This window comes from Sturnira hondurensis, unplaced genomic scaffold, assembly GCF_014824575.4.
Source record: "Sturnira hondurensis isolate 20B ecotype Veracruz unplaced genomic scaffold, ASM1482457v3 Scaffold0016135, whole genome shotgun sequence".
Classification (NCBI taxonomy): domain Eukaryota; kingdom Metazoa; phylum Chordata; class Mammalia; order Chiroptera; family Phyllostomidae; genus Sturnira; species Sturnira hondurensis.
This window is the reverse complement of record NW_028088766.1, coordinates 210,792-237,875: the sequence shown is the minus strand read 5'-3', so window position 1 is coordinate 237,875 and position 27,084 is coordinate 210,792. Positions and strand designations below refer to the sequence as shown.

The 27,084-nt window shown below is 35.8% G+C and overlaps 1 protein-coding gene across 16 annotated transcripts in view; it reads left to right on the top strand.

Annotated features, from left to right (window-relative positions):
- PPFIA2 (PPFI scaffold protein A2) overlaps positions 1–27,084 on the top strand; it is a 472,168-nt gene that overhangs the window by 321,720 nt on the left and 123,364 nt on the right. For all 16 annotated transcript variants that reach the window (XM_037065742.1, XM_037065741.1, XM_037065754.1 and 13 more), the window contains one exon: positions 6,312–6,428. In XM_037065742.1, coding sequence (XP_036921637.1) covers positions 6,312–6,428 — 117 coding nt within the window. The remainder of the gene's footprint in view (positions 1–6,311; positions 6,429–27,084) is intronic.

Genomic DNA, 27,084 nt, shown 5'->3' with positions numbered 1-27,084 from the left:
CCGTGAAGTGAATCAGTCCAGGAAGAGATCCATCCCTTAATGAAGGACAAAGAGTCCAAGATGGGAGGGTAGCAGTGCTTGGAAAGGAAATGCACCCCCCTCATCCTCACCCACCATTAACTTCCCCTGACTTCATAGAGCCCAAATGCTAAGCCATGAGAGACAATATGACAGTAGACAACATAAAAATTTGATTTACACTTAGTTCTCATTAAACTTTCTTTATCTTGATTAATCACTCATTAAACGTGGATCATAAGACCTACTTGGCAGTTTAAAATGGCTTTGCACAGTGCTTGCCATGTACAGCATCTCCAGTTCTTCCTCCTGGTCATGTAAGAAACTGGGTAAGAAATAGAGACTACGCTGAAGTGATTCCACCCACCTGCCATGTCATTCTATTTGCGGCACTTCATGCTGTTTATCAGAACGACATGCAGGTTTCCCTTGGCATTCTAGACAAGCTGCTCGGCCCTCAGTCGGCCAGAATTTCCCCTCAGGGAGAGCCCAGAGAATGTTTTAGAAAATCGGCTGCTTTTCTTCTGCTTGCTATTGCAAGCAGGTCCTCAAGCCATCTCCTGTGTTGTCTGCACAAGCTGGCTGGGAGCAGTTCCTAAAGAGGCCTGTGCCACCTTCAGTCCCAGTGGTTTCTAGGTGACCTTCACTGGTCCTTTGAACACATGGAAAGCAGGGCCCGAGTGGCTTTCTTCCCCCCAGAGTGGCTTTCCTGGGAGGGAAGTTCTCACTTCCCCTGGTGTGAAAGGGAGAATCAAGCTTATTAGCACCTACAATTAAATCAGATGCTGAAGCTTTGCTTTCATAACTACCCAGGATAATTTGTTAGTAGGCAAAAATAGAATAGAATAAAATCATATTAGAGTGACAGAATATAGAATATCTTACATACAGTCATTCTCCCATTTCAAAAATCTAATTTGGGGGCTTGATATTTTAGAAATGTAAAGTTTGCATATTTTGGTTGAAAATGTTGTCTTTTATAGAATTGAATGTCACATACATACATACTTTCTAAAGTTTGATGTTTGTCTTTTTAAGTGTATGTTTGCATTCAGTGTTTTCCATATGAATTTGATATTTTGAATTTTTATTAAGAGTATTAATTAAGCCTCTCACCAATTCATTCAGTGTACCTTAACGGACAGCCTGCTTTATTTTACACACTAGGACATAGTTGAAATTTATACGGCTCACTAAACAATTGGAAGTTAATCTCTCACTTAGGAGTGGAGTTTTGTGTTTAATTTTTTTCTAAAAAGGTTTCTCTTCCAAATAGATTAAATGATGGAATAACATGCATAAAATTAAAAAATTCACTGTTACCTTTGTCTCAACATATCTGCTAAATCGGATGTTAGTTTCATGGATGTCAGCATACAACACTTGAATTTTTAAAAACACATAATAGAATTTCATTATGTATTGGTGATAACATAGTATTACTTTATGCAAAAGACAAATTTTAAGAATGTAATGTAAAAATGATAGGGGGACTAGTTAACTTTTGTTTTTCCTTTGATTTAATACATTTCTGTACTAATAAAAAAGAAATGTCTCTGAAGGAGTTCCCAAGCACTTTAAATCTTGATCTTTTGTTGTTTCCTAATGAATTAGGTTTATACTCTTTGTTTTTCTATATCCATTTGTTATTTACCTCAACACATTTTTTTACTGAAAAATGTGATGTGCTGCTTCATATGAAAATTTTTCCAATAAGGTCTTCCTTTGAAAATTATCTTCCCATGAGTGTTATTAGTAATTCTGTGAGCTAAATAAACAAGCAAAGTAGGTAAATAAGAAATGCAACATTGTATTTTAATAAGTGAAGCTCACACACATATAAATAGGGGTATATTATAATAAGTGTTTGACAGCAAAGCACATTTTCTCTGAAAAGTGCTATTGCAGCTGAGTTTTGAAAGCTGGGATTGTGTCAGCTTGAGCTGAGCTGGCGAGGAGGAAGGTTCCAGGCAGGAAGATTGGGTTTCTCGATTCTGGGTAAGAAAGAACCAGCTATGTTTAGGAGACAGACAGGAGGTCACTGTGGCCAAAGGGATCCTGTAGGATATTACAGACCTTGTTAAGATGTTTCAAAGTATACTGAATAAGTTGTGAAGACATTGAGTTTCTTTAGAAAGCTGAGGAGTGACTGAATATAACATAAGTTTAAAAGAGGAAACTGGATGTGTTGTGAATAATAGAGTGTAGATGGGCAAGAATGTCAGACAGGGAACTAACTATTTGGTGATTGCAGTACTACAAGACAGAAGAGCTTTTACATCCCTGTTAATTCATTATGTGGTGACATGCCCTCACAAAATGGCATGCCATATGTTCAAATGCAAGATCACTTGAACTTGTGAACCCATCATGGTCCATCTGGGTATTGAAGCAGTGGCAAGCAGCAAGACAAACACCCAACTAACTGATGTCTTTTGTATATGTGATGATTATTAGTTTGTGTGACATACTGATCGCATAATTTCAACATATAAGTGTTATATGATTCACTAGTTTTGTGTATTAAATACTATGGACATTGACTTCTCCTAGAACCAGTACTGACTCAGTCAGTATATGAGTAGATAATACAGTTGACCCTTGAATACTCAAGGGTTAGGGGTGTCAACCCCTGTGCAATAAAAAATCAGCATATAACTTTTGGCTCCCCAAGAACTTAACTACGAATAGCCTGTTCTTGACCAGAAGCCTTACTAAAAACATACACAGTTGTTATATACATATTGTGTATGTTATATGGTCATATCCTGAGTTCTTACAATAAAGTAAACCAGAGAAAAGAAAATGTTACTAACTTCAAGTCAAGATGGAGGTGTAAGTGAATATAGCTCACCTCCTGGCACAACCACATCAAAATTCAACTAAACTACAGAACAACCATCACTCAGAACTGTCAGAAATCAAGTTGAATGGAAGTCTGATAACTATGGAACGGAAGAAACCGCATCCATCCAGACTGGTAGGAAACTCAGAGATGTGGAGATGCAGAATGTGATGGTCCCACACCCATGTGTGGTGGATAAAATTTCAGGAAAGATATCTGGGAAGCAAGGAGTCCCAGCCCGACACTAGGCCCCCCAGCTCAGGGTTCCAGTTCCAGGAATATAAGTCCCCATAACTTCTGGCTGTAAAAACAAGTGGGGTTTGAGTCAGTGAAAGGTACTGCTAGAGTCTCAAGCAGTGCCTCTTAAAGGGCCTGCACATGGACGTACCCAGATTCACTCCATCTGAGCTCCAGCACTGGGATAGCAGCTTGAAAAGCACTGGTAGCATATGGGAAGGAACTGAAGTGTCTGGCATCAGAGGGAGAGCTGGGGGACAGCTTTCTCAAATGAGAAAAGGGGGCAGAGGCCATGGTTCCTTTTTTGAATTTTCCTCCAGCAGAGCCACAGAGCCAATAGGCATGGGCCAATGTGAGACTTCTTCAATCTGGCTCACGTGGTTTGCTCCATCTTGGGGAATTCCTGAGGCTCCGCTCACCCAACCTATGGCCAACACAAGCTGCTATCAGTGGCTTTTCCACATGAATGGCTGGCCTCAGCTTGAGGTGCACATCTTCCTAAATCATCTCAAACAAGTAAAAACCTGCCTCAGTGAGTCCCCAGCCTCTATAATTCTACTTGACCTCAGGTCCAGGCAGCAGCCAGTTTCAGATCACAGTCTGGCTCACCTGGAACCTCTAAGACCAGCAAAAGTTAACAGCCATCTGAAGATTGTTTTAAAACTCATGAGAGTGGCCCTGGGCAAAACACAGATGGGGGCTAACCTCAGTCTGCAACACCTGGGAGATGCCAGAGCCTGCAAACCTAGTGGACAGCTACAGACCACATTGGAACACAACCACCCTGCCTCTGCACAGTCAATCCTCCATGGAGGGTGGAGGTTTGTGGTCAGTGGTCACAGCCAGTCCTTGCAGTTGACTGGCCTGGCTGAATCCCTCCCACTGACCTGCCAAGCACAACCAAGGCTCAACTATAAGAGGAGGGAGTACAAAGACCACACAGAGGATGCAACTTGAGTATCCTGCTTGGATGATAGGGAAGGCTGTGCCACTGGATCCTATAGGACACCTACTACATTAGGGCACACTACCAGAATAGGGAAGAATAGTGGCTTTATCTGATACATAGAGACAAACACAAGGAGGCAGCCAGAATGAGGAGACAAAGAAACACGACTTATATGAAAGAACAGATCAAAACTCCAGAAAAACAACTAAACAAAAGGGATATTAAATCTTTCAAATGCAGAATTCAAAACTGGTTATAAGGATGATTGAGGAGCTTAGTAAGGACCTCAACAGCATAAAAAAGACCCAGGCAGAAATGAAGGATTCACTAACTAAAATAAAGAACAATTTACAGAAAATCAACAGTAGAGTGGATGAAGTCGAGAATCAAATCAATGATTTGGAACATAGGGAAGCAGAAAACAAGCAATCAGAACAAGAAGAAGAAAAAAGAATCCCCCAAAACCAGGATAGTGTAAGCAGCCTCTGGGACAACTTCAAGTATCCCAACATTTGCATCATAGGGGTGCCAGAAGCAAAAGAGTAAGAGCAAAAAATTGGAAATCTATTTGAGAAAATGATGGAAGAAAACTTCCCTAATTTGGTAAAGGAAATAAACATGCAAGCCCAGGAAGCACATGTCTGCAGCGATGCAAACATGATGGTTGCAAAGAGGCCCACTTCAAGACCCATAATAATTAAAATGCCAAAGGGTAAAGATAAAGAGAAAATTAAAAGCAGCAAGAGAAAGGCAGTTAGTTACCTACAGGGGAGTTCTTATAAGACTGTCAGTTGGTTTCTCAACAGAAACTTTGCAGGCTAGAAGGGACTGGCAAGAAATATTCCAAGTAATGAAAAGTGGGGACCTATAGCCAGGATTGCTCTACCCAGCAAAGCTATCATTTAGAATAGAAGGACAGATAAAGAGCTTTCCAGACAATAAAAGAAAAAACTAAAGGAGTTTATTATCTCCAAATTGTGATTATATGAAATATTAAAGGGACTTATTTAAGAAAAAGAAGAAGAAAAAACTTTGAGCAATAAAATGGTAATAAACACATACATATCAACAACTGGATGCTAAAAACAAACTAAGCAAACAGGAAGAACACAAATGGGATCATGGATGCATGGATGCAGAGGGAGTTTTTAACCATTGCCAGATGAAAGAGGGGTTTGGGGTAGTGTGTGAAGAGGTGAGGGGATTAAGAAATACGAAGAGGTAGTCATAGATGTACCTTACATCCCCATGGATGTAAAGTACAGTACAGGAAATGAGGTAGCCAAAGAACTTATTATACTCAGGACCTGTGGACACGAGCAAAGGGGTGGGGATTGCCTGAGAGAGTGGGAGGTGTTAGGAGGGGAGGGCAAAGTGGGAAAAATTAGGACAATTGTAGTAACATAATAAATAAAATTTAATTTAAAAGGAAATAAAATAAAATGTTATTAAGAAAATATATTTACAGTATTTATTCAAAATATGCATATAAGAGGACTCATGCAGCTCATATCCATGGTGTTCAAGGGTCAACTGTGTATTTTAAAATACCATTAAAATGCTAGAATGTTATTTTTCACTTTGTATATTAACAAGATCAGTTAAACTACAATTATCTGAGAATCTTGCTTAGTTGGAAGTATTATGTCTTTAAAATTGAGCTATTTGCAGGAATGAATAGCCTTTGGAAAAGTTTTTTTGTAAATTAACGACTATATTTGGACTAGCTGTGCTAAGGTAATGGCCATTTAAATATGATAATGAGATCCATTTCATTATAAGTATCCATGATAGTGTCACAGTTATTTGTGTCCAGCTTTTGTATGTTTTCTGGTTTTTAAATGGCAGACACACTATTTCTTAGGGTAAGTGAATGTGCTAATAATTAGCCTTCCATTTTCAATCTTTTTATTTATGTTTTTTATCCTTTGAAAGTGTAGACCAATTCAAATTTGATCACATTTCATAAATTATTTTTTAAGGTAATTTCTGATATAACAACACATAGATCTTGCTATTGATTTAGATACATTTCCAGCTAGAAAAAAATTTTAAAGTAGGTTTCACACTCCCATAAACATTATAAATATTATTTAAAAACTAACCTAATTTTAGAAATATTTTTGAAATAACTATAACTAAAATTTCATGTTTGTTTCCTGATTGTGTCTATTAGTTCTTAACCACAATCAAGTAAATTCAGTAGTTTTATACTTTTTGCTTTCCTTTAGATTTTAAAAGCATAGTGCTTGTATTTTACAGATTGTTGCCTTGCGTGAACAAAATGTTCATATACAAAGAAAAATGGCATCAAGTGAGGGATCCACAGAATCAGAACATCTTGAAGGGATGGAGCCTGGCCAGAAAGTCCATGAAAAGGTATGACCCATATGACGGGATCTTGCATGAAAACATTTACTTGCTATATTATTTTATAAGGATATGAAATAGGAAATCTATGTAGTAAATATATTTTTGTTTGTCAGAGTTAGTGATGATTCCTTTTCTTTTATTGCTCTTGATTTGATCCTCTTAAAAATGTGTGTTTATGCATATAGATATTTGAATTTCTCATTACTTACTGTGAACTTGATTCTCTTAAAATAATTCAACTATATAACTCATTGAATATATATCACTGTTTAAGTGTACCCATATACAAATAGATCTATAGAATTTGACAATTCTATATAATAGCATTTATAAATAATAATTATTGTTCTTGTACTTTGAATAGTCCAGTCTATAAATTATTATGTATGAGTATTCATCCTAATACTTCTGGGAAGGATGAATACTCATACATAATAATTTATAGCCTGGACTATTCAAAGTACAAGAACAATAATTATTATTTATAAATGCTATTATATAGAATTATCAAATAATCTGTGATATCACATCAAATTTCTTTGATAATTTCTTATTTGACTTAGACTTTTCTATTTGTTTGAGAAGGCCTTGGCAATACTGCTGTTAATGATAATTACATAAAAGAATATTTAAGGTCACGCTAGTTTTGCTGGTGTTTTTGGAATGGAGTGATTGTCTTTTCAGTGGGGCTTAGAGTCAGGCCAAAGAAACCAGCAGTCTGGTGAGCCCTTTTCTCTGCCGAACCACTTGCTTGGCACAAGAAGCAGGCTCATTGCGGGTAGGCCTAGAATCCGATTACACATTACAGTCCTGTGCATATCCTCTGCAAGAGGCTCTAACATGCTCCTGAATATCTGATGTTAACAAATTTTACCTTGGGGGGGGGGGGTTGAACTGTTTAATTACCAAGATCACATGAGTCAGATAGATAAATTGGCATCATAAATGTCAAGAGGTTTTAAAACATAGAGATTAAGAAGCCACAAAATGAACAGCACAAGAGCTTTTACTAGAAAATAAATTGAGCACTTTCTCTCTTACCCAGTTGAAACAAGTGAAGGGGCTTCTTATGTTTCCAAATTCAGGTAAAAAAGCAAAGGAAGCCAAATGAACCAGACTCATTCCTGAGACCACCATCAATTCTGGTGGCTAAGAAGCAATCAGCTCTTTATTTAAGGCTTCATTATTCTAATTTTTATCCATGTATTGTATAGAAATCTTAAACTAAGTATTAAAAACAAAATATAATCTGACAGCTAAATTTCATGAGCTGTATTTCAAATCTAAATAAATATTATGTCTTTCAGGTAAGTAAACTGACATTAATTCAGTAAATAAGCTACGAACCACTTTAGAATAGGGCATTTGCACAAGAAAGTCAGTGTAGAAAACTAACATGAATTTATTACTACAGTTTCATTTTATTTTCTGAGCATTACATTTATTTCTTTTACATTTATTTTATTTTATATTATATTTATTTCATTTCATTTTATTTTATTACCACTTTATTTTCATTATAGAATCACATTCATTTGGTATGAAGTGGACTTTACAGTCATTCTGTCTTTTTTGATAGAAGTCTACAAAATATTGTTTGTATAACAATGTTTTATTTATGCTCATCCAGACTAGAATTTAAAAAATATGGCTTTCAAAGGCATGACAACTTCAGATCTTGTTTATTTTCTAAAAAGTCTATCTGATGCTAAAGAATTCTTCTAATACTTCTGGGAAGGATGAATACTCATACTAATATTTTTTCAAATATTGTTTCTTGAAGATAAATCCTAAATATCCAGATATTATAGAATGTAAGAATTCACATCAGATTAATTTTCAGAAACCGTTTACAGAATTAGGACAGTGGGTCTGTGTGCAATTGATGTTTGTGTCCTTCGGACTCCACGAAGAGTTGGTGACCTAAAATACTTGTCTTTAACCAGCTTTCTTTGCCTCTCATTTGTTGGTGAAGGCATTCCAGCCAGAGTAGAACAATCGTGACCTTGCTATCTTACTCACCTTTTTTTTAGGGTTGCAATTACAGATTTTTAAACATTATAATTTTTGATATTCTTTTTTCAACTTTCCATAATTATAGGAATGGTGGTTTCCAAATGCTTTGGAATAATGATATGCTAATATTGTTTAATACATTATGCCCCTATCCTAAAACTGAACCTAAAATATACCATGCATATATGTATATATTTGTATATTTTAAATTTAAAAGAAAGTAAATTGTGTTTCATCCCATATTACACCTGAGATGATTCAAAAAGTACTTCAAAAGATTTATTTACAACACAACTCTTTACCTGACATTTTCCCAGGTTTATTGTGATATAATTTACATAGAAAATTGTGTAAATTTAGGATGTACAATGTGACAATTAGATGCATGGATAAATCATAAAGTGATTACTACAGTAAGGTTAATTAACACATTCATCACCTCACGTAATTATCATCTGTGTGGGGAAGGCTGAAGGATACTAAAGATCTACTCTCAGCGATTCTCCAACATACGACACGTTCCTTTAACCATGATCACCATGATGCACGTTAGGCCCCCGGAGCTATTTCATCTCCCTACTGCTGCCATTTCCTGATAAAATATGAAACAACATTCTAATCAGCACTTTATCATCCTTATGTAAGTATTCCTCAAATATACACATATAACATTATAAAACATGTTTTCAAAATTACCCCATAACAGGATTATTTAAAGCGTATCAAGTATAACAAATATCACTGGATTGTAATTTAAATCTTAACATTTAGATTTTATTGAGAACTGCTTAAAAGGTATATTCAAATGGAGACAAAAAGCGCATTCATTTTGGGAGTGTCTACGTGATGGAAGTCACCAGCATAGGGTGACTATTGTATTAGTGTGTAAATTGCAAGTGGTTGTCGGAGGGAAAAACACCACACTATAGTTAGGTGCTGTGAGCCATCAGAAAGTGATTCATGAACCTTGGTCACATAGATTACCCTTTGTCTATAGCAGTCAAGTCACTTAAATTACATAGTCTGGGTGGGTTATTAGCCATCAGGAGATGTTTTATATCAGTGGTTTGAGAAGCCTGCTGACAAAATAGTTGACAAAAATAGTCTCATAAAAGCACACTCTAAAACAGGCCTTTTTACTCATAGAAAAGTTGTGTAATTATTGACATTTTAAAAACAAAACATGAAAAAATATAAGCTGAAATAAATCAAGTTTAAATGTTTCTGTATGCCATAAATTGAATCAGTTGTTCTAGAAAAGCATAAATATTCCTAGGTTAATAAAAATTTTCAGAACCCAAAATTTTATCTCACTAAGAATTCAGAACTGAGCTCAATAACTTTGTGTTACCTTCTAGAGGATAGTTAATTTGTAATTTTTTTTCAGTAAACATGCTACTCCAGTGAAAGAGATAATAATGCTCCTAACTTGCATAGTATGCACTTCCAATTATTTTTTCCAGCTGTAAATATTTACTAGGTGATGTGAATAAGTATAATGTTAAACAGTGGTGGGGACTCAGGAGACAGTCCCTGTAATAAATTCACTAGAAAACTGGAGTGAGAAATAAACATGCCCAAATTAATAATTGCAAAAAATGACAAAGTGGAGTCAAAATGGTACTAGAGATTAAAGAGGAGATAAATTATTTCTGATTGGGAGTGTCAGAGAGGCAGTGTGGAATAATGAGTTGTTTGAAGTCAGTGGGCCTTTATGCAAATTCTGTTTCTGATGATTACTAGTAGTGCGTGACCTTGGGCTTCAACCTCCCTGAACATCAGTTACAGGGAAATACTCCTATCTTACAGCTTTGTTACAAGGAATAGAAGCACTGACTACGCATGAAAAAAATCTTGGCACATTGATTATAAATATTAAATAGTGTGGTTATAATATTTCTTAATATGGGCTTTCATGTTTGTCATTCTAAAATAAATATTTACTGATGATCTTTCTAATATACCAGGAAATAGGTCCTATTCTAGGTTAGGTCAGAGTAGTGAACAAGACAGATGAGGGCACTGGCGATAAACACGTCCATATAAATGAGTAAAGGGAGCCAAAAGACAGGTTTATATCTCAAAAAGTCTACTATGAAGCTATTGAAACTACTAGGAGTATTTTGTAAAGTGTCTGGTTACACTGGTTACCCAAAAGTCAATGTCTGGATACAGGGTTTCAGTTTGGGGTGATAAGAAAGTTCTAGAGGTGGCCAGTGGTGGGTAGATGCACCACAGTGTGAATATGTTTAATTCCACCAAACTGTACAATTAAAATTCTTATGATACTACATTTTACGTTACATATATTTTATGACAATCAATAAAGTCAACGACTTGGATTACTTGAAAAAAGAAAAATATGTATTTCAAAGGAGTGGATGTGATCAAGAGGTAGGTGCAAGGCAGGTGGGAGAAAGACTGATAGGCAAGGCGAGGGAAAACCTTCTTTAGGAGTCAAAGTTTGACCTGGGACCTGAAAGGACACAAAAAGTCAACCACATAGAGCAGCTTAGAGTTTCTGAGGCAAAGGAAACACTAAGTGTACCAAGGATAGAGAAGAGCTTCTTTGGTACATTTTCTGGAAGGAAGGGTGACAGGGAAACTGAAGACTAGTGGCCAAGGGAGAGAGCAGCAGGGAACAGGACCCACTGTGAGAGGGGCCAGATCGTTTAAGTTTGTGTAGGCTCTGGCGGAAGTCCGATTTTATCCTCAGAGCAGTGAGAAGATGTAGTAAGTATGTTTTAAACATGGAAGCACCTTGATTAGATACTTTTTAAACAATCATTGCATTACAGCTACTGGATTAGTCATTGTTTTCATATATCAGAATTTCAAAGTATGTAGAGATTTTTCTTTTAATTTTATGGGTAATGAAATTGAGACTTAGGAAGATTAAATGACTTATTTAGCCAAAGCAGCACCAGAACTTTTGTCTTTTAACCTCCAGGAAAGAGAATATTGTGTGTTTATATTCCTTCATGCCAGTATGATTTCTCTAGGTGTTTTGGTGATGTTTAAAAATCCATGCTAACCCAAAATGATTTTTCTAGTTATTTATTCTTTCATAATTATACATATGTGTTTCCTAGAGTTGATTATTTTATTACATTCAAGAATATGTTTTTTAAGAAAATTCTTTAAGTAGTATCTCATTGTAGTTCTAATTTGCATCTCTCTGATGGCTAGTGATGCTGGGTATCCTTTCATATGTCTCTGGGCCCTCTGTGTGTCCTCCTTGGAGAAGTATCTGTTTAAGTCCTTTGCCTGTTCTTTAATTTTTCCCCACAAATTCTTACAGTTAACTTTTATTCTGAACCAATTCTCCAAGTCAGTGTCATTTAAAATGTCTGATCACTATGAATATGGCTCTTGAACCTGGGCATGAAGGGCCTGTGTTCTGAGCCTACAATTTGTGAAGTCTTGCCCTGTGTGCGTCTCTCCACCAGGTGAGGAGTTCATGGGACCAAAGAAAATTGCACACCTATGACCGACACCACCACCCTTTCTTACCACAGCCAGGTATCCAAAGGCCTAGGCTCTCTGACCAGACAGACCTTAGCTGGTCTCCAGGGCTTGTATGGGCGTATGTAATAAAATTATGTTAGCTATACACTTAAATGTATGACTTAAGAATATTTAAGTCACAGTATATCACATTTCTATCTCTAAAAACACAACTAACATCATTAATTAAAGACACTATTCTTTTAAAGACCTCTGTGAAGTTGTAGCTTAACGCCATCATCCATCGGGATGTGTCCAGTGTATTAATCACATTCCTATGCCATCCTCACCCCATGTCAATTGCCGCCAACTACTGTTCTTACAAAAATTCAGTTTTTGTCAAGTGTAGCTTACTTTATGCATTATTAAGCCCATGTCTTCTCTGGGTCAGGGATAGTTATTTGAATTTACTTACCTCTGAACAGTGCTAACAATATTTTGCTCTATGCATTGATCCTATATATTGTGATCTAATTTCTCATAATAACTTAATAAAGTATACACTTCTCTTTTATTCTTTAACTCAATTTCCAAGCAGTGAAACTAAACAAGAGAGTGAGGTCTGTGAATTTTCTGTATAGGGGTTGGTACACCTCCCAGGAAAGAGAAGATACCATTATAGCCCTAGATACACATAGCTGAAGTGGCCTGAACATCTGTGGCTAGAGAAGGGCCCAGAAGAGACGAGGTTAAGCTGTTCCATGGTTCATCCCCATGTACATGAAGTTATCCCATATCAATTTTATAGAAGCCAAAAACCTCATTTAACAAAGGGGCTATACACCAATAAAAATAAGATAAATAACTGGTAGAAATTCCTTTACAATTTTTAAAGTGTTTTTATGTAAGATGTTTTAGTTGATCTCTATAATAATCCCATGAACTTTGCAGTGCAAAGATTCCCGGCTGAAAGTCATCTAGCTCATGAACAGCAGGGGCAGAGATAGTATAACAAGTATACAAATACTAAAAGTGAATATGGGTAGCCCTGGCTGGTGTGGCTCAGTGGATTGAGCATTGGCCTGTGCACCAAAGGGTTGCCAGGCTGACTTCCAGTCGGGGCACATGCCTGGGTTGTGGTCCAGGTCCCTAGCAGGGGTCACGAAAGAGGCAACTACACATTGATGTCTCTCTCCCTCTCTTTCTTCCTCCCTTCCCCTCTGTCTAAAAATAAATAAATAAATGAGTCTTTTTAAAAAAGTGAATATGGGTATAAAAATAGAAACATTTAAACTGCCTTATTTCATGGATTTCAAAATATAAGAGTATTTACTCTAAGACTAAGAGTATTTACTTTAAGAAAAGTCTTAAATATGCCTATGTGTCTTAGAAGATGAAAAAGCTTATTAGACTAGGCATGAGATTTAAAATTTTTCAAAAATAAACCTTAGACAAAGCAAGCTTTGTTACACCAGTGTTGATGTCTTCAGCAGTCATCTAGTAATGTATACCAAGTAGAGTAAAATTCAGCAATTTTAATTGAATTTACTGGGGCGACATTGGTTAATACAATTATACAGGTTTCAGGTATGCAACTCCACAACACATCGTCTGTACCCTGTATTGTGTGTTTAACATTCCAAGTCAAGCCTCCTTTCCTCACCATTTAACTATTGCATTCTTCTTTTCTTCAATTAAAAATTCATCAATTTTTTTCTTTTCTATCTGTAACATACAAAATTGTTTCAATTAAAAACATTCTCTCTTGACCCGACTCTATGTTCTACTCCCCTCTGCAGCAATGCTCCTCAGAAAGGGTTGTCTACTCACTGTCTCCAGTCACTTTCTTTGCATTCTTTTTTCAACCAATTCCAGTTANCGTCTGTACGCTGTATTGTGTGTTTAACATTCCAAGTCAAGCCTCCTTTCCTCACCATTTAACTACTGCATTCTTCTTTTCTTCAATTAAAAATTCATCAATTTTTTTCTTTTCTATCTGTAACATACAAAATTGTTTCAATTAAAAACATTCTCTCTTGACCCGACTCTATGTTCTACTCCCCTCTGCAGCAATGCTCCTCAGAAAGGGTTGTCTACTCACTGTCTCCAGTCACTTTCTTTGCATTCTTTTTTCAACCAATTCCAGTTAGGCCTTTGTCCCACTACAACACAGAAACTGCTCCCGTCATCATCGTACAGACATACTGCTAAATACAATGGGCGATCTTCAGTCCCTGTTGTATTGATGTCTGAGTGGTATTTGATACAGTTGATCATTGTTTCCTATTTGATTCACCTTTTTCCCCACTTACGTTACAGTAAATCATACTCCCTTTCTCTTACTTTACCAGTAGTTGCGTCTCAGTCTTCTTTCTTGAATCATATTCTTCTTCCTGACTTCTTTTTTTAAAAAGATTTTATTAATTTATTTTTTTACAGCGAGGGTAGGGAGAGAGGGAGAGAGACATCAAAGGGTGGTTGCCTCTCCCATGCCCCATACTGGAGAACTGGCCTGCAACCCAGGCATATGCCCTGACAAAGAATTGAATATTCCTGATTTATTAACATTCAAGGGACCCACGGCTCAGTACTCAATATCTTCTCTCAGTGATTTCAGTCAGTCTCAGAACTTTAAATATTATTTGTATGATAATAACTTACAAATCCTTACCTCCAGTTCAAACCCTACAACCAAATGCATATAACCAAGCACCTATTGAGCGTCTCCACTTAAGTTTCCCCCAAAACTTGGTACCCGTTTTTCATTTCAGAAGATGAAAACCTTGCCTTTCCAGTTGCTCAAGGTAAAAAATTTGGAGTGATCCTGAAGTCTTCTCTACTTCTCACAACCCACATCAAACTAAACAAAAGTTCTGTTTGTTCTACCCTCAAAATATATGGGGAATCTGGCTACTTCTCACTAATGACTATTTATTATCTCTCACCTGGATTATTATAATCACCTCCTACCCAATCCTTCTGCATCTCCCATGGGCTACAATCTATTTCCAACATAGCATGAATCAGACTGACATTCTAAAACATAAATCTGAATGTGTCAATCATCTGTCAGAACTCTGCAAATGTTTATTTTTATATATTTTATCCAAGACTTTAGTGTTAAATACAGTGTTCAAAACTTCAATACAGTATATAGTAGCATGGGTCAGAATAGCATACTCAACTTCATAAAGCTTTTAAAAAGCTTTTTAATGCTTTTCAGAAGCTATAAAGATCTAGACGTTAATTATAATGCTACTCAAGTTTTAACATTAGCTGTAATGATTGCCATAGTAACCAAAATTATCATCTCCCATCTATCACAAACTTACTATTAGTTATTATTAATAATAAGATACATTCATTTCTCTTTTTTTAGAGATTTTATGTATTTATCTTTAGAGGGGAAGGGAAGGAGAGAAGGAGAGAAATATCAATGTATGGTTGCCTCTCGTGAGTCCCCTGTTGGGAACTGGCCTGCAACCCAGGCATGTGCCCTGACTGGGAATCGAACCTCGATCGTTTGGTTCACAGGCCTGCGCTCAATCCACTCAGCCACACCAGCCAGGTCATTTCTTAAAGTGATAGGTTTTATTGGGGACAAAAGAATCATTGGATTTTACTAGAAATAAAATTTTGATTTTTGTATTTTAACTATCTTCATGTTTCTCAGATAGAAATTAAGTTTTTAAAAAATAGAAAACTAGAAAAACAAAACAGTCATACTTGATTCATATATATCATTCTTATGTCTATACTGATAACTTTTACGTTGAGCCCACTTCTGACTATTTAACATGAATATCAGAGGATCCAAGTGACCCATTAAGAGTAAACCTAGTAGCACTCTCTTGAGGCCTTTCTTTTTTTTTGCCTGAATTATCAAAACAACAATAATAACAACAAGAAAAACCAAGAGTTTAATCAGGCCAGAGGGACAGTTCTTCTTTTAACCATTTTGTGAAAGAACTGGGAAATGTGATAAGGTGAAAGGTAGGCAACCATTTTTAAACTGCTATTGCTTCTCTTGAGTCGTTAGAGTATCATTTGATAGTGGGCTCCTCAAAATCAGACACCCTCCATGTGTTAGTGCAGTGACCCTCTGATGTACAGGCTGAATAAATCCATGCCATATAACCACTGACCTGGTTTCAAGTTCCACCAGCAGAAATGTCATCCCCTACCACAGTGATTCCTTGGGGAGGACTTCCCCTTCTCCAGGTTATGATAGTTTGAGGCTTAGTTTCACAATCAGGTTCCCCAACTCATCAAGATGACTAATCTAGGAAGGTCTTCCAGACTTTGTGCTGGAACCACAGAAGCCAGGTGTTGGACACAGGTCTCAGTTCGTAGTCCTACTTTCCTCATGGTAAGTTCTACTTGTGAACTCTTGGAGAACTTTCTGACCCAGTCAAATGTATCAGTCTGTGGAAGAATTAGGAATAACATTGAACTTCAGAATAGAATGGAGACCAGTCTTGTTTTTCCTCACCCTCATGAGGTTTTCTTGTAATTAAGCAAATTGTCCTCCACAGTGCAAGAGACATTTGTCAGGTTCCATGAAATAGTTTTGCTCTGGAGCAAGAGTACTTACTTATCTTATATTTATATAACAAAAAGAACTGCTCAGTGATTATTTCAGGAAGAAAGAAGATCCTCTTTAATCTTACATTTCATTTTATAGCTAAACAAGAAACATTTTAAATTATATTTTATTGATTATGCTGTTACAGTTGTCCCAATTTTTCCTCCTTTGCCCCCTTCACTCAGCAACCCCCACTCCCCGAGGCAATTCCCACACCATTGTTCATGTCCATGGATCACACACATATTCTTTGGCTACTGCATTTCTTATATTGTACTTTACCTCTCCATGGCTACCCTACGACTACCTATTTGTACTTCTTAATCTCTTCACTTCTTTACCCATTCCCCTAAACACTGCTCCCATCTGGAAGCCATCAAAACACTTAGCATATCCATGACTCTGTCTCTGTTCTTCCCGTTTTCTTAGTTTGTTTGTTAGATTCAGTTGTCGATATGCATTTACTGCTATCTTATGGTTCTTAGTTTAGATCTTCTTTTTCTTAAATAAGTCCCTTTAATATTTCATATAATAATGGTTTGGAGATGATGAGCTCCTTTGTTTTTTTCTTGTCTTGGAAGCTCTTTGTCTGCCCTTCAGTTCTAAATGATAGCCTTTCGGAGTAGAGCAATCCTGGCTGTAGGTCCCCACTTTTCATCACTTTAAATATTTCTTGTCAATCCTTTTTAGCCTACAAAGTTTCTGTTGAGAAATCAGCTGACAGTCTTATGGGAATTCCCCTGTAGGTAACTGCTTTTCTCTTGCTTTTAATTCTCTCTTTATCTTCAACATTTGGCATTTTAATTATGATGTGTCTTGGAGTGGGCCTCTTTGTATCCATCTTGTTTAGACTCTCTGTGTTTCCCGGACTTGCATGTTTATTTCCTTTACAAATTAGAGAAGTTTTCTTTCATTATGTTTTCAACTAGATTCCCAATTTCTTGCTCTTTCTTTTCTCCTTCTGGCACCCCTATGTTGCAAATGTGGGAAAGCTTGAAATTAGCCCGGAAGATGCTTACCCTATCCTAGTTTTGGGGGGTTCTTTTTTCTTCTTATTGTTCTGATTGCTTTTTTTTCCGCTTCCCTATGTTCCAAATCATTGATTGGAACTCTATTGTTGATTTCCTGTAAATTGTTCTTTATTTTAGTTAGTGAATTCTTTTGTTATGCTGTTGAGGTCCCTACTAACTCCTTGAGCATCCTTATAATCAGTTTTTTGAACTGTGTCTGATAGATTTCTTAACATCCCTTTTGTTCAGTTGTTTTTCTGGAGTTTTGATCTGTTCTTTCATTTGGGCCATGTTTCTTTGTCTCCTCACTTTGGCTACCTCCTTGTGATTTTTTTCTATGTATTAGGTAGAACTGCTATGACTTCCTGTCTTGGTAGTGTGCCCTAATGTAGTATGTGTCCTATAGGGTCCAGTGGCACAGTATCTGCTACCATCCAAGCTGGGTACTTGAGGTGTGTGTACCTTATGGGCTGAGTAACACACTCCTCTTGTAATTGAGACTTGATTAGTTTTGGCAGGCCAATGGAAGGGATTTAACCATGCCAGTCAGCTATGAAGACTGGCTGTGACCACTGACCACCAACCTTCAGCCTCTGTGGAGGATTCACTGTGGAGGAAGGGTGGGGGTGCTCTGACATGATCTGTAACTGTTCACTGGGTGCACAAGCTCTGGGTTTCCCAGGCAGTGCAGGCTAAAGTAATTCCTACCTGTGTTTTGCCTGGGGCCACGTTGCCTGGGCTATAAAGCACTCTGAAATGGCTGCTAATTGCACTGGGCTTGGAGGTTTTTAGGTAAAGCCAAGCTGTGGCCTAGGCTGGCTGGTGCTGCTGCTGGGCCTTGAGCCACTTAGCAAGTGGTATGGGGGCCGGGGACTCACAGAGGCTGGCTGTTGCTTGTTTGAGAGGATTTAGGAAGCTGTGATGAATTAGCCAAGGCCGGCCATTCATGTGGAAAAAGAACTGTTAACAACTTGTGTGGGCCCATAAATTGGATGGGACAGAGTCTCAGGATAATATCAGCAAACAATATTAGCTAGGTTGTTGGAGTCTCAGATATGGTACTTGCTTGCTACCTTTGTGGGGTGTGTGGGGAGGATTTGGTAAAGAGACAATGGCCTCTGTCCATTTTTCTGGTGGAAGAAAGCTGTCCCCCAGCTCTCACCATGACCCCAGACACCTCAGTTTCTCCCTGTATACCACTTGTGCCTTTCAAGCTGCTACCCTGGTACTGGAGCTTACAGGGAGTGAATCTGAGTAAGTCCATGTGTAGGTTCTTTAAGAGGAGCTGCTTGGAATTCGTGAAGTTTCTTCTACCAACTCGGCTCTCATTTGTTTTTGCAGCCAAAAGTTATGGGGAATTATCTTTTTGGTACTGGAACCCTGGGCTGTGGGGCCTAGTGTGGTGATGTGACCCCTCACTCCCAAGATATCCCTCCCAAATTTTTATCCATAAAGTATGGTTGTGGGACCAGCCTGTTCTGCATCTCTGCCCCTCCTACCATCCTGGATGGATATAATTCCAGTTTCTTTAATTCCATAGTAGTCAGACTTCCATTCAATAGACTTCTGATGGTCAATAGATTTCTGATCATTGTGCTGTAGTTTAGTAATTATGGTGAGGTTGTTCTAGGAGGGGAGCTGTGTTTACCTATGCAGCTATCTTGACTGGAAGTCAGAAACATTTGAAGATTTGCAATTGAAAACAAAAATTAGAAACAAAAACGAATTCCTCATTACACATACTTCACCTCCTTCTACCTTCTATATAGATCATTTAAACCTGTTACCAATGAGTGTTTTCCCACATTAATCATTCAATATATTTATTTCATGTTGTAATATAGGAATTTTTTTCATTTTTTACATTTCTGAGTATTATTAACATTGATCAAGAATCAAAATTAACATTAACATTAAATCAATATTTTTATGTTTAATTATTTAGAGTTAAGATACTATAAAATATAACATTTCTATCAAACCACATGCATAGGATATAGTGAGTGAATTGTATTTAATGTCAACATTATGAGAATATCAGAGCTTCAGAATGACAGCTATTCTTCTGATGAAAATATTCTTGCTCTGGGGATGGTGGAAATTAAAAATGATTTGTAATTTCTGTGAAAATAATAAGTATTTTATATTTATTAACAAAACACTGTTGACCACATTAAACTAAATAACTGAGAAGTAAAGGTCTATCAGGGGGATATTTCCATTAAATAAAACTATTGGGAATTTATTGCTTCATAATGACTTTGAAAATCGCAGTGTTAAATAATAAAATTATTTTAATTTTTTTTTGAAAAATTTTAATTAGTGTTCAAGTACAGTTTTCTGTCTTTTACTCCCATCTCAGCCCATCCCCAACCCTCCCCCCTCCCTCCCATTTCCACCCCTCTAGTTTTTGTCCATGTGTTTTTTATACTTGTTCCTTGAACCCTTCCCCTTTTCTCCTGAAATTCCCTCCCCTCTCCTCTCTGGATACTGTCAGCTTAGAGAAGTAACTATAAGAAATCATCTGGCCTAGACATTTTCCAAGCAGGTTAATATTTGGTCAACTCTATTATTATTTTTGTTTTGTTTTTGTTCCTTTTTTATTGGTATAACATTGGGTTACAAGGTTGTATGGATTTCTAGTGTGCATTTCTATGATATATGACTTATATATTGCATGTAAATGTGTAAAAATATATTTTAAACTCATCATGTGTAAAAATATATTTGAAACCTTTTACAAGTACCCTCAACCCCCTTCCTTCTGGTAACTACCATAAAGTTATCTGTGTCTATAAGTTTTGGATTGTTTGTTTTCCTTGTTCATTTGTTGCTTTCAGTTTTATATCCCACATATGAGTGAAAGCATGTGATTCTTAACATTTTCTGTCTGACTTATTTTGCTTAGCCTGATGTTCTCAAAGCCCATCTGTCTTGTCACAAATGGCAGTAGTTCATCTTTTCTTATGGCTGAGTAGTATTCCATTGGATATATGTACCCATCATCTATCAAAAAACATTTCAGTTGTTTTCATGTCTCGGTAACTGTGAATAATTCTGCAATGAACATAGGAGTACAAAATATACTATATGAAAATATTTCAGCTTCACTAACCATTCATAAAATTCAAATCAAAACTGCAATAACATACCACCTCACACCTGCTAGAATGGCTGTTGTCAACAAGACAAGCAATAACAAGTGTTGGAGACGTTGTGCAGAATAAAGAACCCTCATTCACTGTTGATGGGAATGTAAACTATTATAGCCAGTATGGAAAACAGTGTGGAGGTTCCTCAAAAAATTAAGAATAGAGCTAAATACCAACCTTTCTGAGTACATGAAAAATTTGAAAACCTTGATTCACAAAAATATATGCATTCCTATGTTCATTGCAGCATTATTCATGGAGGCCATGACATGGTCAAGTCTGTTAAAGATTTTATTTCTTCTAATTTGTCAGAAACAAAGGATAAAATCAGGTCTTTCAATTTGAAACATTAATTTAAAAAATATAATTACTTAATGCTAGAATAAAGAATACTAATTTGGGTCTATTATATATTTTAGTGTCTTCATTTCAACAATCATTTTATTATTTTCTTACTTTAAACTTTTACTTTGTATGACAACCTTTCATGTTTGATGACTAAATTAGGTATAATAGTTAGAGAAGTACCTGGATAATATACATCTGTGGTTCTTAACTCCAATTAAGCATTGCAATTACTTAGGGAGTAAAATCAAATCCATGTCTGGACCTCACTGTGGATATGGTTTAGAGTAGGAGCCATTCTATAATTTTATTCAACTCTGCCAAGGATTCTAATGTGTGGTCATGGCTGAAAATAACTCATATGGAGTACAAATATAACTTCTGCTTTCTTCTAGGCTTTATAAAGTGATTATAAACAGATAGTTTATATATGATAAAATGGACTTAAATCACTGTGGAATTAAAAATAACAGCTATGAATTCTGTGCAGGAGAATCCCAAGTCAAAGAAAAAATGCAGTTATTCATAAAACTAGATTTGATATCTGAGGTCAGTTCTGATTTCTGAGAGCTGGAAAGCAGTATGGAGATTAAGAAGCAGTATAGACAGACCCAAAATGTCCAAAAGTCATAATGTGAAGCCTGTGAACTACCCAGTGCTTACATGCTTTCTCAACCTTATTTTGTTAATTGTTTGGTTAATTGATTTGGTTCATTCTTTTTTTCCACATTATATTACTTGCAGGCAGGAAATTTCATATTCTAAGCATCCCGCCTAGTGTCTGAGTTATAGGAGAGGCCAGACAGTAGAGTTTTGGTGACTAAACGGATGACTAAATGAATGAACAAAGGAGGGGAGAGAGAAAGAAGACTCCTAGCAATATGACACTGGAATAATAATAATGCCTGGGTTTAGAAGGTAACCTTAGCTGTAGTACTTTTTAGTAGACACAGAAAAATACACTCTCTGCTTCAATTTTCTTTTGTGTATCCAGTAGGTTGTTATAGATATAAAAGTGTTTATACCTATAATTTACTTAGTGCCTAAAACATAGTCAGAACTTAATAAGGGTTAACAAAATGAAGTAACTTATAAACCCATGCATGCTGAAAGCTGAAAATTTATCAGCTATATATTCTTGGGTAAGCAAATACTCAAAAGTTGTTAGCTATTATTGTAACTTGTTATTCTAATGAAAGATACAGTTGTTTGGGGGGGTCTGTTTTTTTTAATTCAAGTATTTATCTATTTATTTATTTGTATTTAGAAACAAAACTGATCATTGTATTCCAGGGTATTGTTTTGCATACATTTATTGTTATTGCTTTCTCTTTTTATTGAAGTGTATTTCATTTTTTTCCTTTTCTTTATTGTTCAAGTACAGCTATCTCCATTTTCCCCCACCACACTCACCACCCCACCCATCCCCACCTCCCACCCTCAAGACTACCCCTATTGACTTTGTCCCTGGCCCTTGCTAACCCTTTCCTCTTTCCCCTCTGTCATCTCCTACCACCTCCCCTCTGGTTAGTGTCAGTTTGTTCTTTATTTCAATGTCTCTGGTTATATTTTGCTTGCTTGTTTGTTTTGTTGATTATGTTCCACTTATAGGTGAGATCATATGATATTTGTCTTTTACTACCTGGCTTATTCCAATTTGCATAATACTCTCCAGATCCATTGGTACTTCCTCAAAGGGTATGAGCTTGTTTGGGGGGATTTGGAGGTAAATTCAAATTTAAGAAATTGAAGTAAAATGAGGAGCATAACAATCTCATGAAATAAGAAAATATTTTTTCTTTTTTAAAATTTATTTCTTTTTAAAGAGTAAGGGAAAGAGAAAGAGGGATATAAACATCAATGTATAGTGGCCACTTGCATACCCCCTACTGGGGACATGGCCCATACCCAGGCATGTGCCCTGACAGGACTTGAACCAGCAACCCCTTGCTTCACAGGCCGGCACTCAATCCATTGTGCCACACCCTCCAGGGGTAGGGAATATTTTTTAGAGCATCAGACTCACTGAAGTCTTCTAAAATCCCTTTCTGGATCGTGCCTTATCTAAGATTTTCTGATATAATCATAAACAGACATTATTACTGCCCTATGAAATCCTTAATTGATTTGGTCATTCATTCTATATGTACATTTCTTTAACCCTGATACATTGTTGATACTCATGAAATTTGGAATGAACTATCAGCTCTAGTTTTTCATTTTCTTATTATTTTTATGCCTGTAAATACCTTTCCTATCTCAATTTGTTATTTTTCTTAGTTCTACATTCTTTAGTTCTACATTTCTCTTCTCAGAAGAGAATAAAATATATTTTATTAGATGTTCCCATTTTTTAGATTTGTCTGAATCCTCCAAAGAATTATTGCTAGATTCCTTATATTAATGATTGCAAATATTAGTGTAAGTTCTTTGATCAGATAATCAACACTTCATCTTTAAACCTAAAATTATATAGAACTATTTTCAAATATGGAATTGAACTGCTGAGTATTTACTGCTTAAATGCTGAAAAGTCTTACATATATCTGTGTCTTTAATATCTGAATTTAATTAATAGTAACATAAATCCCTAACTTCTACTCTTTGCCCCCACTTTTTTCTATTTCCCATAGAGAGATTAATAAACCATAAAAATTAAGACACATAGGACAAAATATCTATCTAAAATTAATTAGGAGAGAACCAGAGAGCCTCTTGCTTTATCTTACCTTTCAGAAATCACTCCCAGGAAGAAAATGAGTTTAAATAGTATTCATGACATATTTAATCATTGATATACACATAATTATAAGGTTTTAACATACTATACATTAATCAAGATTGTAGATTTAGAGAACGTTAGTCTAAATGTTACTAATTTAATTTGTGGAAGTGCTCTTTAAATGCCACTCATCATTCAAGAGATGTTTAGTATTATTGTAAATGCCAAAGAAGATTTATTAACTAGCTGGTGATTTTCATTTCTAATATGTCATAGTTTTATGCTACTTAGTTTTGTTTGAATATCCAATATGGATTCAGATTTTGTTGGTCCTGACACATACATAATTTTGATTAGGGGATAGCTCCTTAAAGAAAATAATATTTCTTTGGCAAATTTTACAAAAAACTATAGAGATATGAACATATTTTAGGGACTCTCTCAGGAAAGACTGAAATTTAAGCTAAAAGAAAGGGTAACTGAACTTGAAGGCAGATATTTCACCATATTTGGAAAAAATTGGGCATTATTTTTTCAAATATTTTTTTCTTTTTCTGGCTCTACCATCTTTATTCTGTCACTCTTTCTTAATTATCAGATATCTATCACTTTGCACAAACTCCAAAGACATGAAATAATTATACAGATGATTCACATTATTCTAGTTGACCCTTTTTAAAAATATAAACTGGGAACAATTATAAATTTATTTATAAAGACTCACTATCAGAAATGGAATTTTCTATTTGCTCTGAAGTAAGCTCTTCAAATATCTCTTACTTCCCAGTTTGCTCCTCAACTACAGGGATCTTAACTGATGATGTTGGTCCCCGAGGCTCTTTATTTTTTGTCAACTGTTTTTCTTCTAAAGATATGTTAATTTTCTTGGTCTGCCTTCAAGTTCACTTACCCTTTCTTTTTTCTTCTTTATTATAAGTCCATCCAGTGAATTTTTATTCTATGTTTATATTCTAAAATTTTCATTTAGACTTTTTTCATATTGTCAGGTTCTCCTGAAATATTTTCTCCTTTTATTCATTACAAGTATAATTTTCTTTACATCAATGAACATAGTTATAATAGCTGCTTAAAGGTTCTTATCTGATAATTTCAACAATTACATCATCTTAAGGTTGGCTTCTGTTGACTTTCTTTTCTTTGCAATGGATTACAGTTTCCATGTACTTTTTTTGTCAGATAATTTTGGAATTCTCTCCTAGAAGTTGTGAATGTTCTGGGAGTATTGATTTCTCATTTTAGAACATGGTTAACTTGATTTGACTCAAGCTATAAACTCTGTTTCACCTACGAGTTAGGGTTAGCGATTTCCACAAAAGTTTTAAGAATAGAAAATAAAATTTATTATAATAAGAAAAAATTTGTTAGGAGAGAATCAAAGATTTATGGTATAGATATGAAAACATGGGAAGAGAGTTGTCAAAATGTACAAATTGAATTGAGAAAAACATTCATAATAAAATTAAATTATCAGCTCTCAGGATGACTGTAGTTAACAATACTGTATTATATATTTTAAAATTGCTCAAAGAGTGGATCTCCAATGTTTTCTTACAAAAAAAGGGTATCTTTATAAGGAAATGGTATCTATATAAAGTAATGGATACATTAGCTAACTTTTTATAATCGTTTCACAATAAATACATAAATAAAATCATCATGTTGCATATCTTAAACTTATACAGTTATCACTCAATTATATCTCAAAAAATCTGGGGGGAAATTGTTAGCTGCAAGAATAATAATAGCTCCTTGGAGCAGGTGAGGGGAGAACTGAACCAAATATTCATTCTGCATAGTAGTGTCCATGTAATTCTAAAAACATGATTAACTTACCTCCTAAATTCTCCAGAATACCTTGTCCAGAAATATCTATCCAAGCAGATATTATTAAGTTTTACATTAATATACCAATGTAAATGCCTTTTGTTCTATACATTTAACAGGCATCATTTTATCACTTATAAGAAAGGTGAAAATTATTAATTATTATGTTTAATAAACTGCTATTCTTTGGCAGAGTAGAAGAGCAATGAATAGCCACTAACATATACTCAAAACAAGCAATAACCATTAAAGCACCATCAAACTTAGAAAGAAAATGATTGTATTAGTACTTTTAAAATTAATTGTAAAAACATGTTGGAGTATTTTAAAATAAATACTAAAGCTACAAATAGGAGAAGGATATTAATGATGAGGTCATTTAATTTGAAACTATCAAATAAAAAAAGATTCTGTTTCCATTGTTTACCTGGTAGAAAATGCAAGAATGTGTTTAAATTCCTGGCTTCATATTGGAAGAAGTAGGTGTAACTGACGTAGTGAGGCTTCTGGTGTTTCAATCACTGTGCTTGGTCTTATAAGTAGGCTGCATAATTTCTACCATATTATTTATTCATATGTGTACTTATAATAAGGATTTCCTGTTTACTTCAAATTTTTCTACCATAAAGATAATGTATCTACGTATTGTTTTGAAACATGAGAAAAAAATCCTGTTCTCTTTCATATTTGATTTTTATTAAAAACAATTTTTTCATAAACTTTATGAAAGCCATAAAGAAAAATTTTAATAAGTTGGACTTCATAGAGACATTTTCTCAAAGGAGTTATATAAGTAACTTAGAGGCACTGAAAATATGTTCAACGTTATTGGCCATTAGCAGATATAAATCAGAACCAGCGAGCCCCTATCTGTCTCACAAATGTACACTTGCAGTAGGGTGGTAGGCTCTGGGCTGGGTACCTCCCTTGCCTTCCATCAGGCCCTTGACCCTACTGGGAACACCAGGACTCAGCCAGCTGCATGGCCCCAGGCTGAGTTTGGAGGCAACTTCTGAGGTCCCTTCATGAGAGAGCCCATATCATATCGGCCGGAGACTCATAGGCACATACACCTTGATAGCACCAAATGAAAACCAAGTAAATCAGATGAAAAGATTGCTGAGGAAGATCTGAAGCACCTTGAGAAGTGGAAGGAGCAAGGTAGAGTGAAGCCAATTAACCTAGTGCCAAGGCAACTAGGTGGAAGCCAATCAGAGGCTGAAATCAGACAGAAATAACCATTTCAACTGCTGCAGTCTACATACCACAAAAGCTCAAAAGAGAAGCTGAAAGAATTAAGAAGCCAAAATCTGAAAACTGAAGGCAATTAAGAGAGAGGAGAGAAAAAAAAAAAAACACCTAAAGGAAAAAAACAAAAGACTCCAAGGAAACGTCGGAGGAGAAGCATTTAGAGAACATCAACAATGCAATGCTACCAGGCTCTTGAGCAGACTGGACACAGAGTTACCTAACAGAAGTACCAGTCACATGGCTCTTGGTGACCCACAGTTTTCAGCTTGGGCCAGATGCCAGGCTTATA